At 46.5% G+C, this 18,952-nt stretch overlaps 1 protein-coding gene across 1 annotated transcript; it reads right to left on the bottom strand.

Moving 5' to 3' along the window:
* Nucleotides 1-5,200: 5,200 nt before the first annotated feature.
* On the bottom strand, nucleotides 5,201-11,158 carry BIRC5 (baculoviral IAP repeat containing 5). Its single transcript, XM_065896949.1, has 4 exons — nucleotides 11,043-11,158; nucleotides 10,676-10,785; nucleotides 8,388-8,505; nucleotides 5,201-5,294 (listed from the first exon to the last, which is right to left on the bottom strand). The coding sequence occupies exons 1-4, from the start codon at nucleotides 11,151-11,153 to the stop codon at nucleotides 5,205-5,207; spliced, it is 429 nt and encodes a 142-aa protein (XP_065753021.1). The 5' UTR covers nucleotides 11,154-11,158; the 3' UTR covers nucleotides 5,201-5,204.
* Nucleotides 11,159-18,952: the final 7,794 nt, after the last annotated feature.

Here is an 18,952-nt window from a genome sequence, read left to right as displayed (position 1 = left end):
CACACGCTTCCTCCCAGTGCCCCTGCCTCTCTGCCTGAGCTTGTTTGAAAGGGTCTCCTTTGCACCCATAAAACTTAAACAGAGCAGGATTCAGCTGTCAGGGCGAGCGACAAGTGCTGTTTGAGGCCACTGTGCCTCCAGAGCCCCACGTCTCTGTAGAGGAACAGACATGTATCCTGCTCATGTTGCAGTGTAGATGGCTGGGTGAGCAGTCTACTCCCTATTGCTTTAAAGCCCTGGTTCAGGGTTTTAAACCCTAGATGTGTAAGTCAGAGCCACAGATTGCATTGTCCCCAGACAGTGGGTACTGGTCCTTGAGAGGCTACTTGGATGAATTCCGCCAATCTACTTCTCTTGAGATGGATCCAAATTATACCGTAGCCCAGTGAAAAGGTACCGCTTAGAATGACCCACTATTTTTCATTATTCATCCTCCTTTCATCAATTTGCAATCCAGAACTTGTGAGCACCAAGCCTGTCACCAGGCTGTCAGGACCTCTTCAAAGCCAGCATCAGACCACTACCACCAAAATCAGGGGCAGGCGTGATCTTTGATGGAAGAAATCCCAATTACATGTGACAAAAGAGGGCTGCAGCCAAGCCTCTTTCCTTTAAACGTACACTGAACTAACTCACAGAAGCTGAAAGAACAGGATGCCGGAGTCCAGTGACAGGCTTCCTGCTCCAGGCCGACGACGCCATAAATGGCCTCCATCGCAGGACTGGGAAACAGCTGAAACCACTGGCGAAATTACTGTGAGAGCAGCTCGGCACCAGCTATACTACAACTAATCTCACCACATTTGGCAAACATCCTCCAACAGAAAATGAACTTTCCTAAGTCACCCTTCCCGACAGGTCAACTCCTTCACTCAGGGTGCATTGTGAAGCGAATTCATCCTGGTAGACTCTTCCGGTCAAAACCAATCCTTCTAAAGGGTTCTCGAATGATTGGGGTCACAGGTGGGAAGCACTGATGTGCGGGGCGGCAGCCGCATGGCTGGTCGCACTCATCCCCCAGGACTCACAGGCCTATGGGGGGCTCATCGTGGCCGCCTTGACAGGCTTTGCTAAGAGGGAAACGGGAGCAAGCCACCCCTCCCCCTCATCACAGAATGCACCTGCTGTCCCCAGAATGGACCCTCCCGTCCCCTCTGCCTGGCACATCTTTCCCTTCCTCATCCATCTGGCAGCCTCCTCCTCGTTCCTGACAAGCAGGATGCTCTGATAGCTCCTTGTCATCTTCTTGGTGCTCCACGGACACACTCATATGGCTACCAGGTGGCCTGTATCTTCCCACCATTCAGAGAACAAGGAACCCGTGAGCTCACTGCAGGAGGCTTCAAGCCCCGGACATAGCACCTGGCGAACAACAGGTGCTCAAGTGTCTGAGCGAACAGATGGACAAACGTCACCACCTTGGAGATCAGGTGGAAAACTGCCACAGAAACCTAGGCCCCAGTTTTGTCCCAGCCAGCTGAAAGCCGGCTCAAATGCTGTAGGCTGGGCCAGTGGAGAGAAAACCTACAGCTCAGTTGGCTCTTTGCTTCAAGAGCTAGATTCACCCAGGGCGAGACAGGAACTCCCTGGCGATGGTAAGCCTGGCTCAGAGCTCGCTGGGCTGTACCGCTCACCTCCTCTCAACTCAGGCCTTAGATGCCAAGCGACTCCAGACGCTGTACTGTAGTTATGACAGGAGAGGTTGGGCAAAGAGTACACAGAAACCCTGTTCTAGCTTTACGACTTCCTGTGAAACTTAGTTCAAAATAAAAAGTTAAAACTTGTACAGTGAGGATCCATGGAAGCCTCAGCAGGCAGGTGTCAGTTTACATGAGGGCCTTTGTGACAAAGCTGTCTGAAAAACGGAATGGGGACGGTTTACAGCACTAGCCGCCTGGGGTCAGGCTGTTGCCAAATGCCATCCCCCGCTGCACCCCCTCAAGGCTGGGCACTGTCATTAGACAGTGAGGGCCCAGCTTTGGGGATAGCCTGGATTCAAATTCCAACCTGAATGCTTACTAGTTGTATATCTTGGACAAGCTATTTCACCTCTTTACAAATCTCCATTTCTGCATCTAAAAAATGGGGGTAAGATCACATGAGACTTTACTGGCAATTGTTATTTCTTTTTAAGTGAGTACAACCTGCAAAGGATGGTCAGCATCCCAAGGGAGTGGCAACCTGCAGCCAATGGCTGACTGGCTGGCGCTCCATCTTTCCCAGCGCTGAGAATGGAAGATCCCCATTCCCCAGGCTGCCCACAGGCTCTGACCATGTCACACCTGACACCATTAACCACCAGTTACAACCCTTCCAGACTCCCTCCGACGTGGAGAACCTGAGAGGCAGACACATATTCGAGAGAAGGTTGAGGCTGTTCCCCTTAGCAAGGGTCTTAGACTTCATTAATAGATGTCTAGGAAACTTCCTGACGCTGGCGGCCATTAAGGTCCAGCAATAAATATGGTTTTTAGAACAAAAGTTTCTAGAAGAGGAAATGTGTAAGATGGTCTGAGCAGTCGGCCCCAGCTTTGCCTTGCTCCACAGCACAGCCCGACAAAGCCGAGAACTGCAGCAATACCCACTGTGCAAAGGAAACTGAGCGCAAAAACATTTTCTCAGCTTCTCTACAGAGCCAGTTTGTAAGGACCAGTTATTAAAGTGAAGTATCCATTTACAGATTGGCACAAATATCAAAAATAAGCAGCTGAGATGAATATAAAGGCGGGAGTGCTTTTTCCCCCATAACAAAAACCTCTGCAATATTCTCCAAACTTGGAGGGAAAAATTCATTTTACTCTCTGAGATGTGGCAGAAAAACCTAAGTCTGAGGTGCATTTTTCATAGCCGGTTTATACATGGAATGAGTCCAGATGACACAAACAAATGGTTCTGGGTTCAAGTGGCTCTTGCAGAGGAGGCCAAGGCTGGCTCTGTCTCTCTGCGAGGACTCATCCCCCCCTGCAACCGCTGGGGCGGGAAGGATCAGTTGGCAGGCTAAGAAGGGACCACTACCAAAAGCCAACAATATTTTAAAAGCCCAGTAGGGTCTGCAGTGTTTGAAATGAAATAGTTTCTATCCTTGGCAACTACCAAGATGACCCCCAGAGGTTTCCAGTAGGACAGTAACAATCCACCCTGCAGCTTAACTTCGTGAAGGAGGATGAAATTAGATCTATCATCTTAACATCAGGCCTCAGCCCTGCGTGAGCCGGCATCGGGGAGGAGAGCAGGGTACCCGTGCGGAGGTGGTGATGTGGAGAACGTGGCACAGACGTGGAGCAATGGAGACACAGCCATTCAGGGCTGACAGACCGCCTGCAGCGGCCCACCAAGTCTCCACAGCTCTGAGCCAAGTCATTTAGAAGGGATTCAGGCCACTGCCCTGTTCTCGGGGAGGAGCAGCCAGTGTGCGCCCTCCGCCTCACCAGGGCTGGCTAACTGTGCAGCGATTTCGTAAATGACAGTTGCTGCTAGATATCTCCTGCTACTTTACTTTGTCTCCAAATCCATCTCAAATTCACATTGGTGCCCCCAGTGACTAAGAAAGGCTTTGTGCTTACTTTTAATTGTAGTTTGTCCTGTTCTGTGAAATAATAATTCAAACAAACAAAAAAAAGAAAACAACATTGCAGAATGCTGTGCAGAGGGGCTGAGGGCTTTGTCTCAATTCCTCTCCTCCTCAAATGAAAACCATGTTGCTACAATAAAAAAAGCCAGCTGAGGCAACAAGGTTCTAGGATCCCCACATCACTGGTGAGGAAACTGCAGCTCCGATTCAACAGGCGCCAGTCCCAAGCCCACAAGGCAAGCACACCGCTGGAGGGCACAGTTAGGGCCCGGAGTGGGTGTCCCACATGCCTTTTTTACAACTGCTCCAACCCTCTGCTTAGTCCGTGCTGGTGTTGAAACTCAAGTACCACTGAATTTGTGATCTTGCAAGACTGCAGACAACATAAACGACTCATCTATGTTTTTAAGAAGTTTCCCCAAAAGACGTTTTCCAATCCACTTTTTAATTTATTCCTTTAGGAAGATGCACATCAGAGAGAGACAGTGGAATTATCAGCTGCCTAATCCACATCATTAATGGGAAGTAGCTATTTGAAGAGTATTAGAAATATTAAGAACAGGAACTCCTTCCTTGGATTTTTCATCCCACCCCTGCCTGCTGTGTCCATGGATGATCGCTGGTCCAGAGCAAAACTTCCCAGGAAGAATCCCCTCTGTGTGCCCTGCTAACTAAAGAGGAAGAAGCAGTGAGCCAGGCTTCTGGAAAGTTCCTTGTCTGGCACAAAGGACAACCTTCTCCTCGTCTACTATAGAGAAATGTTGCAAACTTTCCATGTGCCACTGGAGGTGAAGAAGTACCTTCAGCTGCCCTCAAAAGCAGGAGGCCAGCTCTACTCTCAGACATCAGTCCTTCTGCATCCCCTCCACCCCCGGCCGCTCATGCTACAGTCATGGAAAGGGCTCTTACACAGATCAAGTCCAGAGGCAGAGTCTAGGGTCTAATCCCATAGCTCCCCCTTGTAAACCTGAAAATCACAAGATGGGATGGCGAGGGACACCTCACACACAGGGCACTTTCAGAGGCGTGGCAGGGATGGGTCTGTACAATCCACCTGGGAGGAAGGGAGCTGCTGAGACACCACAGACCTGATGGGGTAAAAAGGTATGGTCACAGGACCTGCAGACGTCAACGTGAGATAATACAGAGCACCTGGAACATGAGAAGTGCACACGATAAATGGAGATTATTATGCAAATGAAATTTAAAATGGCATTCTTAATCCTGTTTGTCCAGTCACAATGGACCAATGATCACATTCACACATCGCATCTCAGCTGGACAGCCAGTCGTCAGTGTGAAGCCCAGACAGGTCACTGTAAAAGGGCTCTACCCACGTGGACAAACTTCTCCCCTCACCCTAAGTCCGGGAATCAGTAAAGCAAACACTACCCGAGAGAAAAAGAGAATCCATCGCTGCACTTAGCACCAGCTGTACAACAGAAACAGCCCCCGGCACCGCCTTCAGGAAAAACCCCCAAAATACAGGTGAATATTCTAATTTCAAAATGCTGATGTTCTCCTTTCCTAAGGCACAGTTAAGAGGCCCCAGAGGAAAGCTGGTCATGCTGAGGGCTGTGCCTTGGAAAGGATGTGTCTGTGTCCCTGCGGGGCAGTGACGGTGGGGATGGCGTCACTCCGAGGCAGCTAGCTGCTCAATGGCACAGCGGACTTTCTTTGCAGTTTCTTCAAATTCTTTCTGTTTATTGTTGGTTTCCTTTGCCTGGAAATAAAGAATAGACAAATGAAACTGAAGCTCTAGGCATGCTCGAATAGAGATGCCCAGCTATATGGGGTAAATGTCCTCATTCACCTCATCTGCCTCTCTCTCTCTCTCTCTTTTTTTTCGGCCATGCCGCTCAGCTTGTGGGATCTCAGTTCCCCGATCAGGGATCAAACCAAGGCCCCAACAGTGAAAGCGCCGAGTCCTAACCACTGAACCGCTGGGGAATTCTCCTCAACTAGCTCTAATTTGAGCTGTCCCACAATAATTATAATAGAAAACACTGATGGACCGCTTTGCTTGTACCAAGCACCATTCTACCTGCTCCACACACCCTAACTCACTCACTGCTCCACGTCCCCATGAGGTAGGTGCCACCTTTATCCCCATTACACAGATGAGGACACCGAGGTCCACAGCAGCATCCAGCTCAGGGGTACCAGCTAGTCTGTGGCAGAGCCCTGCTCTTCCCCACTCCCCTACGTTGCCTCTGAAGCTCGCACAGAAAGTCCGAAGCCCTCCTCTTGTTCACTTCAACAGACGCCGCCAAGCATCAGTGTGCTCCTCAAACAGAGAAACCTTCCACCTGCAGCAGCTCTCTAAACCTGGCTTCCAACCTTTCATTCTGCTAAGTGTTCTCTCCAGGGGTACAAATGACCATCACATCAACAAATCCAGAAACCTCCTCCCTAATTTTCACTCTCCTGATTTCTCTGCCACATTAAAAAACAAACAATAGACTTCTATTGGGTTAAATGTTTTCTAATAAGAAAAACAATAGAGGTAACTTGTTTTCAAAAGAAGGTGGCAGCGATGAAGTAGCAGGAGCAGAGAGCACGTGGTGCACTCCAGGGTCAGACCCTGAGCCCCGGCTCTACCTCAGCCGCACACGTGCCCAGCGTCAGGCTCAGGTGGCTGCCTGACCAGTGGTCCTGTCGAACTGACCAGCAGCATCTCAATTAAATGCAGGGTCTCAGAAATTCACAGCATCAGGACAAACAACACTTGTTCCTCGTTTTCAGTATTTGTAAACTGCAACACGTAATTATCTCACCTGGATAAACGTTTGCCTTACAGCTGTGTGCTGCAATCCCATAGCTGACTTAATAAATGGTTTAAAAGTTCAGCTCCCAACTTATTTCCACCCCACGGTACAGTCGAGGTCCGCACGCCATCCCACCCCCAGGAGCGATGTACCCTAGAGGGGCCATCCAGGAGCTCTAGCAGGAAGCAGACAGGCCTCTGGTTATGCCCATTCCCTGCACTCTGACCCCAAACCTTACTGTCCACATCCATTCACATGCAAATGTGCCTAGGGACACAAGGGGACCTGAATTTTTATATCAGTGATAAATTATTTGCAACAAACCTCAAAATTGGGTGTCACTCTAGAGCAGCCCTGTCCAACAGAATTTTTTGCAATGATGAAAATGTTCAATTATCTGCACCGTCCAGTAGTCACTGGCCACATGTCGCTAATGAGCAGATAAAATGCTGCTAGTGCCACTGAAGGACTGAATTCTAAATTTTCTTTGATTTCCTTTTCTTTCTTTTTTTCGGCTGTGCTGCGTGGCTTGCAGGATCTTAGTTCCCCGACCAGGGATCGAACCTGTGCCCTTGGCAGTGAAAGCACAGAGTCCCAACCACTGGACTGCCAGGGAATTCCCCCCAAATATATACATTTTAAAATGATCTGGGGGACTTCTCACAGCTTTCTCACAACTGTTCCTGAAGTACACAAAGCTTGTCTTTCACCTAGAACAGGACTGGCAAACTACGCCCTGTGGGACACATCCATCCAGCCCATGACCCGTTCTTTTTTTTTTTTTCCATGACCCGTTCTTAACCCAAGGCTAAGAATGCTTTTTACATTTTTAAATACTTGTGGAAAAAAACAAAGAAAGAATAATCTCTAACAGAAACTCTGTGGCCCACGAAGGCTAAATACTTACCGTCTGTGGCACTTCACAGAAAACGAGCTGACCCCTAATCTCGAAGGCCTTCCCTAGCCCCCTTCCCAATTCCAGCCCTGCAGTTCCCAAGACCTCCATCGAATACACCGCTTTACTGACCACTGATTTCTTCTCACTTCCTGAAAAAATTTTCAATTTTGTCCTTAGCATTTAAAAGGTACCATATTACACAGAATTATTTCTATTGATCTCTAAAAAGGAATACGATTTTCAAGCGGAAAAGGACCTCAGAAACCACAGGAGTCTATCCTCCATTTTACAGCAAGGAAACTACGACCAAGACTGGCCTAAACTCACAAAGTCTGTGAGTGGCAGAGACAACTGGTACATCTGGACTCCCTGCCCAGGGCTTTGCTAAAAATAGATTAAATACCTGAATATTTACTCTCTGTAGAGCTGCCAGATTTAGCACATAAAGATAGAGCCTGCTCAGTTAAATGTGAACATCATATAAACGAGTAATTTTTTAGTAAACAGCCATACAAAATGTGAGATATACTAAAAAAATTACTCGTTGTGTACCTGAAATTCAGACTTAACTGGGAGTCCTGGTTTTCTCTGGTAACCTTAATTCTCTACAGCCCGGGCTACTTGGGAGCTGCCTCTTTGTGGACTCACTGTTTCACTCTTCCAATAACCCAGTGCAAGAGCCTAAGCTCGCCTGCAGAAATCCCTTCAAGGTCCAGCAGGACTGGTGCCTCTTTCTCCCAACACACATAATGCCCCTTTCCCAATATGCTCTCTACTCTGTGTCCCCAAACCCTCTGTTCCCACCAGTGCTAACACATGAACACACCCTGTATAAATGAGCTACCATCTCAGTTGTCACTAAAGGCAGAAATGCCAGCCTAGCCATCACATGTCCCACCACCAGAGGTAACCGCACACTGAGGACACCTCTACTCAGGGGATACGTTTTTCTCTCTGCACAACCCCAGGGCCACACTCCAGGACAGATGCTTTTCTATGCTGTTATATCCACACACACACACATCAGAGGGGCTCAGAAAGTGCTTACTGAGGAAAAGCGTCTATGCAGTGCTTGTGACGGGCTAGGGAGTTTAGCACTAAAGATGCTGAACGGGATTTGCGCTTGCTTCTTATTCCCAGTAATACATACAATTTTGTTCTTGGCTCTTTCTTTATCCAGTTTTAAAAATTCGCTGAGGGTTAATTCTTCAAACTGCTTCTTGACAGAAAGGAAAGCACAACCAGATGAATGCTTTTTATGTTCTTCTCTAGAAAAAGCAACACACGAGCACGTCAACAGAGAAAATTCAGGTGAAGGGAGAAAGGCAAGTTTGTTACCACCAGCCCCCTCCCCACCTCACAGACACACACTGCTCTGCTTCAGGAGCAGGGTGTGAAGTCTGAAGTGGACGGAACCAGGGCAGGACCCACATTCCCACACAACTTGTCTCAGCACCTTCTTGCTCTGTGGACTCCCCCCAGCCCCACCCATATCCTGTGGCTGATGTAGTCTACCTGGAGTCTTTTAGCAATTAGTAGGAAAAGTGTTACAGAGTATAAATCCAAAGGTATCACATGTCAAAGCCCTTAAAATCCTTCAGGAACCATTTGCAGTTGTCTCATTTCACTCGAATTATTACATAATCTATTGGTTTGGAAAAAGGGCACCACTGACCCAGTTTCTCCAGTGAATTCCTCTGCCTCATACCATCATTCTGTGCATTCGGAATTATCCCTGCTAGCGGACAGCACTATAACGAGAACAGTCTGGGGAATTCCCTGGTGCTCCAGTGGTTAGGACTCCACACTTTCACTGCTGAGGGCCCAGGTTCAACCCCTGGTTGGGGAACTAAGATCCCGCAAGCCGCGCGGCACGGCCAAAAAAAAACCAAAACAAAAACCAGAACAGGCTGGAAGGAACACCCAGCCACGCAAATTCCAAAAGGACAGCCAATAGTAACTATAATCTGAAAATATTATAGCACTTGGAAATTCACTCCCAAGAATACAACCAATATTTCCCCAGTGATACCTGGTATGATCACCATATCATCCCAGTCAATACTGGGTCATGAGAGCAAACACATTAGGGAAAACAGCAACACTCTTCTTGCCAAGAAGAGAAACAACTCCGGTGATTCTCTACGGGGAAAAAAAGTTCAAGCTGTGGAAGCAATTGATTCTGACAGGAGAGAAAACGGTGCGGGGAAAATGTGGCATTACATTACAGGAATATTGTTGTCTGTATGAATATATGCACACAATAAAAAAGAAAACTAGATGTCCTAAAGAACAAAATCTAAAACAAAACTGAGTGTACTATTTTAAGGGGTGGTTTTTGTGCTGTATGAATTATAGTTCAATAAAGCTTCAGGGATTCCCTGGTGGCGCAGTGGTTAAGAATCCGCCTGCCAGTGCAGGGGACATGGATTTGAACCCTGGTCCCGGAAGATCCCACATGCCGCGGAGCATCTAAGCCCGTGTCGCACAACTACTGAGCCTGCACTCTAGAGCCCGTGAGCCACAACTACTGAGGCCCACGTGCCACAACTACTGAGGCCCACGTGCCACAACTACTGAGCCCACGACCCACAACTACTGAGCCCGCCTGCCACAACTACAGAAGACCATGCGCCTAGAGCCCGTGCTCTGCAACAAGAGAAGCCACCGTAATGAGAAGCCCTCACCGCAACCAAGAGTAGCCCCCGCTTGACGCAACTAGAGAAAGCCTGCGTGCAGCAACGAAGACCCAACACAGCCAAAAACAAATAAATAAATTTATAAAAAAAAAAAAGCTTCAGATTTAAAACCTCTTAAACAAGAAAGGCACCTGGACATCCCTAGGTCACAACAGGATCTGCTCCAGTATTCTGTCTAACCGGAAAGGTATCAAGCACCTACAAGAATGAGCCTTTCTTCAACACTCCACCCAGGAGGACATTCGGCCAAATCAGATTTGATTAGGTTGAAAGCTTCACCAAGGTGCCAGCAGAGACTCATCCTTTACAGCAGCTGTTTAGGGCACAAACGAGGCTGGAAAGCCACAGGTCCTTCAATAATACTTCGAAATTTAGATGTTTTTTGTGGGGGCCCAAGTCAAAACAAACGGTCCTATGGACATATATACACTACCAAACGTAAGGTGGATAGCTAGTGGGAAGCAGCTGCATAGCACAGGGAGATCAGCTCGGTGCTTTGTGACCGCCTGGAGGGGTGGGATAGGGAGGGTGGGAGGGAGACGCAAGAGGGAAGAGATATGGGAACATATGTATATGCATAACTGATTCACTTTGTTATAAAGCAGAACCTAACACACCATTGTAAAGCAATTATACTCCAATAAAGATGTAACAATAAATAAATAAAAACAAGGAACAAACGGTCCTGATGGAACTGGGGAACCCCGGAAGCCCAGCGAGGCTGGCCTGAGGGACTTACATAGGGTCGTCATCTGGCTCCCAGCCTTCCAACTCCTTGAAGCAGAAGAAACACTGAGCCAAGTCGGGCTCGTTCTCAGTTGGACAGTGGATGAAGCCGGCCGCGGCCATCTGCAAAGGAGAGCTCGGCTCAGGCCCCAGAGCGGAGAGGTTCCCCCGAGTTCCGGGAGGCCACAGAGGGGCTAGAGCCCGCAGAAGGGGTCGCCCCAGGGGCCCGGGAACCCACAGAGGGACCGGAGCGCGCGGGAGGGGTCGCCCTGGGGGCCCACAGAGGGGCCGGGGCCCGCGGGAGGGGTCGCCTCAGGGGCTGGGGCGGGGCTCTGGGGGCGGGGCGGGCTTGGGGGCTCCGGGAGGCCGCGCGGACTCACTCGCTCCGGGGTGCAGGCGCAGCCCTCCAAGAAGGGCCAGTTCTTAAATGTGGAGACACGATGGTCCTTGAGGTAGAGCTGCCAGGCCGGGGGCAACAACGGGGTACTCATCCCGCCGCCGCCGAGCGGTGCCGCGATTCAAATCCGGCGGTTGTCAGCCGCCGCGGGGCATGTCGGGAACGCGCCGCCCGCGGCCTTCTGGGAAATGGGAAGCTGGGCGGCGCGGGGTATGCTGGGAGTTGTAGTCCTCCCGCCACATGTCTCTGCTTCTGCTCACCAGGCACCGACCCAACCCCGCCCCGCGCTTACTCCCATCCCAGCTGCTTGCAAACAGTGGTAGGAAGAGGAGTGGAGAATGGGCCGAAGTCCCCGTGATAGTTTCATGGAGTGGCACCTGCCGAGCACAAATGGATTAAGCCCTTTCAGCGTGCAAACTGTTATTGTTTTTGTGGGTACCCCACTCCTGGAACCTCCTAGTGCCAGCTTCCTCAGCCAGCCCTTGTGCCGTCCGGGTTGGAACATGTGCTGAGGCACGTCCATCTAGAGGCCACGCATCCATCCTCCAGGGGAAAGATTTCACATAGATGAAGTACACAGCTAAACCTCCACCCTTGCTGGAGTGAGCTGTTCACTCGTCTCTTTTATCAAGTCTTTTCACTGAAGCTTCCTGGAAGTCCAGAAATTGACCCTTGGAGCTTTGTTCTTCCTTTTCCACCAGAATTCCTCAGGAGTTAGATATCCCTTCTAAGTCCCTGCCCCAAACAGACGTGCGGGTGGGGGTCAACAGAAGTGAAGCAATGTGTGGAAACAATGCCCACTGCCCTCCAGTCAGGAGACCTGGGTGTCGTATCAGGGAGGTGGGATTGTTATGTGACTCCAGGAAGTGAACAGCCTAGGACAATCCGCCTGGATAATAGAAATGAGAGCCCAGGGAGCAGGCACCTTCCTGTAGGCACAGCCAGACTGGGTTCAGAGCAGGCCTGTGTAGCTGGTGCCTAGCCTCATGAGACGCCCCAGCCTTCCAGCTGTATGAACCTGACTTTAAGTGGTTTTTATAGAGGTTTCACAGGCTTGGTTGATCAAATCATTGGCCTTTGGTGATTAATTGAATCACCAGCTCCTCTCCACTCTCTGAAGATGGGGAGGGTGGGGCTGAAAGCTCCAAGCTTCTAATGAAGGCTTGGTCTTTATGGCCACCAGCCCCAGCCAGAAGCATTTAGGGGTTGCTCATTAGAACAAAAGACACTCCTATCACTCTGGAGATTCCAAAGGTTTTTTAGGAGCTGTGTGCCAGGAATCGGGGACAAAGACCAAAAATATATTTATCACAAAGGCAAATTTGCATTTTTATGTGAACTTTCTGGATTTTCAAATAGTTGGCAACAAATCCTGATGGATAGTGTGATGATCAGACAAAACTGTTTTGAGATCATAAAACATCAATGCTAGATATTACCTTATGGCCATCTAGTCTCACCAAAACTTTTGTGAACACATTTTTCCTCTACTGTAAGAGTGACACATCAATGCTGTAAAAGCAAAAATCATGCAATGGGAAGGAAGTCTTCCTCTCCCCAAAGACCTCTAGCAGAAAGAAACTTTTCAGCAGTTTCTATGTATACTTCCAGGTGTGTGTGTGTGTGTGTGTGTGTGTGTGTGTGTGTGTGTGTGTGTTCATACACCACTTGGCATCCTGTCTTTTCAGGTAACAGCACATCTCAGCTTTATCAGCACCTAGAGATCTCAACATGTTTTATAATATCTGCATCGTGTTTATTGGATGGTCTACCCTAATTCCAATTAACAAATTTCCCATTGGGTATCTCCATTTTTTTTTTTTTTTTGCTATTACGAATTGTACTACAGCAAACAGACACACAAACGTACAACTATGCCTGTAGCATAAACATCTGCAAGCAGGATTGCTGGGAAAGTGTGTGTGTGTCTTTCAACATTTTTTAATATTGCCAACCTGTCCTCACAATCATCAGACCAGGACACGGTTTGCTCTGCCATCTTGTCTGGGTGGATGTTGACCCTGCCTTTTTCATCCTAGGATATTTTAATCAGAGTTCTACCAATACTGATAGCATCTGTATAAAAATATATATCTTCCAGGGAACTCCCTCGCAGTCCAGTGGTTAGGACTCTGCGCTTTCACTGCCGAGGGCACAGGTTCAATCCCTGGTGGCGTGGCCAATAAATAAATAAATAAAAATATATATCTTCTGGATCAAACACCATCAAGTCAACGTATTTCTGTGATTCATTTTCTATTTGGCACCAACATATACCAACTTTTACCATTTAAATTTTTATTTTACTGAAAACTTCAGCTGCTTAGGTCTTTTCCATAAGGTTTTTTTTTTTTTCCAGTTATCTATTTTTGTCTGCGTTGGGTCTTTGTGGGTTTTTTTGTTTTGTTTTGTTTTTTGCGGTACGTGGGCCTCTCACTGTTGTGGCCTCTCCTGTTGCGGAGCACAGGCTCCAGACGCGCAGGCTCAGCGGCCATGGCTCACGGACCCAGCCGCTCCGCGGCATGTGGGATCTTCCCGGACTGGGGCATGAACCCGTGTCCCCTGCATCGGCAGGCGGACTCTCAACCAGTGCGCCACCAGGGAAGCCCCAGCTTGTTTTATACATAATAGTTTATACCTCTTAATCTCCTGCCCCTATCTTGCCCCTCTCAAATTCCTTCTCCCCACTGGTAACCACTAGGTTGCTCTCTAGATCTGTTAGTCTCTTTTTTTAATATTAACTAATTTGTTTTACTGTTTAGATTCCACAGATAAGTGATAACACACAGTATTTGTCTTCCTCTGACTCATTTCACTTATGCCCTCCAAGTCCATCTATGTTGCTGAAAATGGCAAATTTTCATTCTTTTTTTATAGCTGAGTAGTATTCCATTCTATGTGTGTGTGTGTGTATATATCACATCTTCTTTATCCAGTCATCTGTTGTTGGACACTTAGGTTGCTTCCATATCTTGGCAATTGTAAATAATGCTGTTGTGAACATTGGGGTGCATGTATCTTTTCGAATTAATGTTTTCATTTGCTTCAGGTATACATCCAGGAGTGGAATTGCTGGGTCATATGGTAATACTATTTTCAGTTTTTTGAGGAATCTCCATACTGTTTTCCACAGTCGCTGTACCAATTCACATTCCCACCAACAGTGTAGGAGGATTCCCTTTTCTCCACAGCCTTGCCAACATTTGTTTGTGGTCTTCTTGATGATGGCCATCCTGACAGGTGTGAGGTGATACCTCACTGTGGTTTTGATTTGCATTTCCCTGATGATTAGTGATGTTGAGCATCTTTTCATGTGCCTGTTGGCCCTCTGTATATCTTCTTTGGAAAAATGTCTATTCAGTTCTTCTGCGCATTTTTTAATAGGCTTGTTTGTCTTTATGATGTTGAGTTGTATGAGCTGTTTATATATTTTGGATATTAACCCCTTACCCATCATATCATTTACAAATATTTTCTCCCATTCAGTAGGTCGTCTTTTCATTTTGTTGATGGTTTTCTTTGCTGTGCAAAAGTTTTAAATGTAATTAGGTCCCATTAGGGTTTTTTTGCCTCATTACATTCTTATCCTAAAAGATCCAAATAATCCAGATGAAGCCAAAACACCCCCTCCTTGTGTTCCCGATGCCACTTCCCTCCCCGGAGGGGAGCAGAGGTGTTAGGTGTGGCGCCTCCCCAAACTTTTTCTCTGCATTCACACACTCGTGTGCACACACAGAAACATGTCATTTTGTGAGTATTAGGTAATGCTGTTGAGATGGTACTATATTGTATCGTTGAGCATCTTGCTCTTTGTCAGGTAACAGTATGTCTTGGAGATGTCCCCCGTTATAAACACAGACCTCGGACTTCCCTGGTGGCGCAGTGGTTGAGAGTCCGCCTGCCGATGCAGGGGACGCGGGTTCGTGCCCCGGTCCGGGAAGATCCCACATGTCGCGGAGCGGCTGGGCCCGTGAGCTATGGCCGCTGAGCCTGCGCGTCCGGAGCCTGTGCTCCGCAACGGGAGAGGCCACAACAGTGAGAGGCTCGCGTACCGCAAAAGAAACAAAAAACAAAAAACCACAGACCTCTTTCTAATGATGGTCGGCTGCTCAGATGTACTTACTCCCTACTGATGAATATTCAGGCTATTACCTATTTTCGCTATAATCAATCATTCTTGAACTGCTAGCTATTCAGAGTGGGCGAGAGAGGGGTGTGGTGGATGGTGGGTGGACCCAGCTGGCTCCTTGGGAACTGAATGCACACACACCCCTGTGTGTGGGGGGGAGTGGCAGAGGAAGTATGTTCTACCTGTGGATGTCACTGTCCTGTCAGTCAAGGTGTTAACCCCAAGGATAAAATCCCAGGGCTTTCCGGGATGAATCCAGACGTCAGGTAGAGCCCAGGACAGAGTAGACAAAGGAGTGAAACAAAAACACAGAACAAAAACTGGTTTGGGGAGCTCTTACTCTTCATTTTGGTTGGGAGTTGTCACTTTTGTTTCACCCTCTCAGCAGACTGTGGGCCAGATTCTGGGTATCACACATGGCGTGGACCCGGGCCAGACTTTCCCTGGAACCCGCTCGATCCAGGCCAGGGGCAGGCCATGGAGATTTGTACTCGTGTCCAGAGCAGTGAGGGGAATGGACCCTGGCCGGGGTGGGTGGACAAACAGAGGTGCTGCTGGGCACAGGGAAAACTGAGGCCGGCAAGAATGGGAAGCAGTCGGGCTCTTGGGAGAAGTTTCACAAGTCGGGGTGCATGCTGGTGGCGGGGGTTCTGGTGTCATCAGGACTCCTGGAAGATTGTTTTCAAAATAATCTGCAGCAGGAGGGAAAAATACAAAAGCTCCAGAGTTGGAGAGGCTCTTGTGAGGATCTCTTGGGAGGAATTTGATTAAAGAAACAGGCTACATTTTCGATCACAGAAACGTAATTTAAATGAGTCCTTTCCCACCTCTCATTTGAAATGTCGCCCACTCATTGACCGTTTTTGTATGACCCATGAGCTAAGAATGGCTTTACATTTTTAAACAGTTGGAAAAAAAAAAATCAAAAAAAGAATACTTTTGTGACATGTAAAAATTCCATAAAATTCAAATTTCTGCATCCATAAGTACACTTTTATTGGAGCAAAGCCACATTTAGTCACCTGTGAATTGTTTCTGGCGGCTTCTGAGCAACAGTGGCAGAGTTGGGTAGTTCTGTCACAGACCATATGGCCCTCCAAATCTAAAATATTTATTAGGTTTCTTTAAGAGATGTCATTTATTGGGGGCTTGTTTTTCCCCAGTTAAAAAAAAAGTAATACATGTTCATGGTAGAAAACTGATTTTTTAAATCCATTGTAACACCACTGGTAAACGTTTTTTGCGGATGCATATATATGCCTCTAAGGGCCTAGCTACCTATGTATCATAAAACTAGGAAGATACTAGGCCAGTTAATTTTTGTGGTTTTGCTCTTACCTCTGAAGCAATTTGACATGTCCTAACTAATTTTCACAAACTTCACTCTGTTTCCTGATTATATCATAATTTAACCTCATTAGACATTTAGGTGATTTCCAAGTTTAGAACATTAATAGAGCTACAGAGACTATCTTTCTGTGTTTCTCTGATTATCCTGAAGACAAATTCCAAGCAGCAGAATTACTGGGTCAGTGGGTTTGGGTCCACATTGCCAGGCTGTACTCCCGAAGCATCAGGCCAACGTGTGCTCCACGGGATGGGGGAGGCCCACTTCACTGTGTCTTCACCAGCATTAGGCACTATTATAACTAGAATATTTCCCGTGAGAGGTGGGAAAGGACTCATTTCCAGTTACATTTCTTTCTTTCTTTTTTTTTTTTAAAGACTTTTTGGATGCGGACCACTTTTAAAGTCTTTATTGAATCTGTTACAATATTGCTTCTGTTTTATGTTTTGGTTTTTTGGCTGTGAGACATGTGGGATCTTAGCTCCCCAACCAGGAATTGAACCTGCACCCCCTACATTGGAAGGCGAAGTCTTAACCACTAGACCACCAGGGAAGTCCCATTTCAGTTACATTTCTATGATCACTAATGCAGCTTACTTTTCCCCCATGTTTACTGGCCATATATATTTCTTTTTGAATTATCACTTATTTTTTGTCCATTTTTTCTATTTATTTCTGTTCTTAAAGAGAAATAGACATGCTCTGATTAAGTGGTACAAACTATTGACACTATGTATAAAATAAATAAGCTACAAGGTTATATTGTACAGCACAGGGAATATAGCCAATATTTTATAATATCTTTAAATGGAGTATAGGCTATATAAAAATATTAAATCACTATGTTACACACCTGAAACTAATATAATATTGTAAATCAACTAAATTTCAATTTAAAAAAAGAACTGTTCTTATTGATTTGAAAGTGCTCTTTGTGTGGTAAGGATATTAACTATGTGAATTAAAACTGAACGCTATAAAAGCCTAATGGAGGGACTTCCCTGGTGGCACAGTGGTGAAGAATCCACCTGCCAATGCAGGGGACACGCCTTCAAGCCCCGGTCCAGGAAGATCCCACATGCCGCGGAGCAACTAAGCCCGTATACCACAACTACTGAGCCTGCGTTCTAGAGCCTGTGAGACACAACTAATGAGCCTGCATGCCACAACTACTGAAGCCAGCGTGCTACAACTACTGACCAGCACGCTTAGAGCCCATGCTCCACAACAAGAGAAGCTGCCACAATTAGAAGCCCGTGCACTGCAACGAAGATCCAATGCAGCCAAAAGTAAATAATTAAAAAAAATATTTTAAAAAAACGTCCTATTGAGGTGGCAGCTAATTGGGAGTGGGGGGAGGGGGAATTGGAGGAAGGTGGTAAAAGGTACAAACTTCCAGTTGTAAGCTAAATAAGCACTAGGGATGCAATGTACAACATGATAAATTTAATTAACACGGCTCTATGTTACATATGAAAGTTAAGAGTAAATCCTAAGAGTTCTCATCACAAGGGAAAAATATTTTTTTCTTTTTCTTTTCTTTTGTATCTGTGAGATGATGGATGTTCACTAAACCTATTGTGGTTCATTTCATGATGTTTGTAAGTCAAATCGTTATGCTGTACACCTTAAACTTATACAGTGCTGTATGTCAATTATATCTCAATAAAACTGGAGGAAAAAGAAATATTAAAAAAAAAAAGTAAAGTTAATCAGGTACCCACTTTCCCAGGAAAAAAAAGTAGTGACTGTATATTTTCCGGGTCCATGGCAAATATTTTCCCCAATCTAGCCTTTGACTTTTTTCAAATAATTTTTTCAGTTGAAGTATAGTCAGGACTTCCCTGGTGGGCCAGTGGTTAAGACTCCATGCTCCCAATGCAGGGGGCCCAGGTTTGATCCCTGGTCAGGAAACTAGATCCCACATGCCGCAACTAAGAGCATGCATGCCGCAAGTAAGACCTGGTGCAGCCAATAAATAAGTAAAATTTTTTTAAATAAATAAATAAATTGAAATATGGTTGATTTACAATGTTTCAGGTATACAGTAAAGTGATTAAGTTATATATATATATAATATATATATTTTTCAAATTCTTTTCCAATATAGGTTATTACAAGATATTAAATATAGTTCCCCGTGCTATACAGTAGGTCTTTGTTGGTCTTCTATTTCATATATAGTAGTGTGTATAGGTTAAATCCAAATTCCTAATTTATGCCCCCCGCTTCCCCTTTGGTAACCATACGTTTGTTTTCTATGTCTGTGAGTCTATTTCTGTTTTGTAAATAAGTTCATTTGTATCATTTTTTCTTTTAATTTGTTTTTTTAATATAGTTTTTGGCTGCGTTGGGTCTTCATTGCTGTGCACAGGCTTTCTCTAGTTGTGGCGAGCGGGGGCCATTCTTCGTTGTG

The sequence above is a fragment of the Phocoena phocoena genome, chromosome 19 (assembly GCF_963924675.1).
Source record: "Phocoena phocoena chromosome 19, mPhoPho1.1, whole genome shotgun sequence".
In the NCBI taxonomy this organism is placed as follows: domain Eukaryota; kingdom Metazoa; phylum Chordata; class Mammalia; order Artiodactyla; family Phocoenidae; genus Phocoena; species Phocoena phocoena.
The sequence above is the reverse complement of the archived record's forward strand: the minus strand, read 5'-3'. Positions and strand labels throughout refer to the sequence as shown.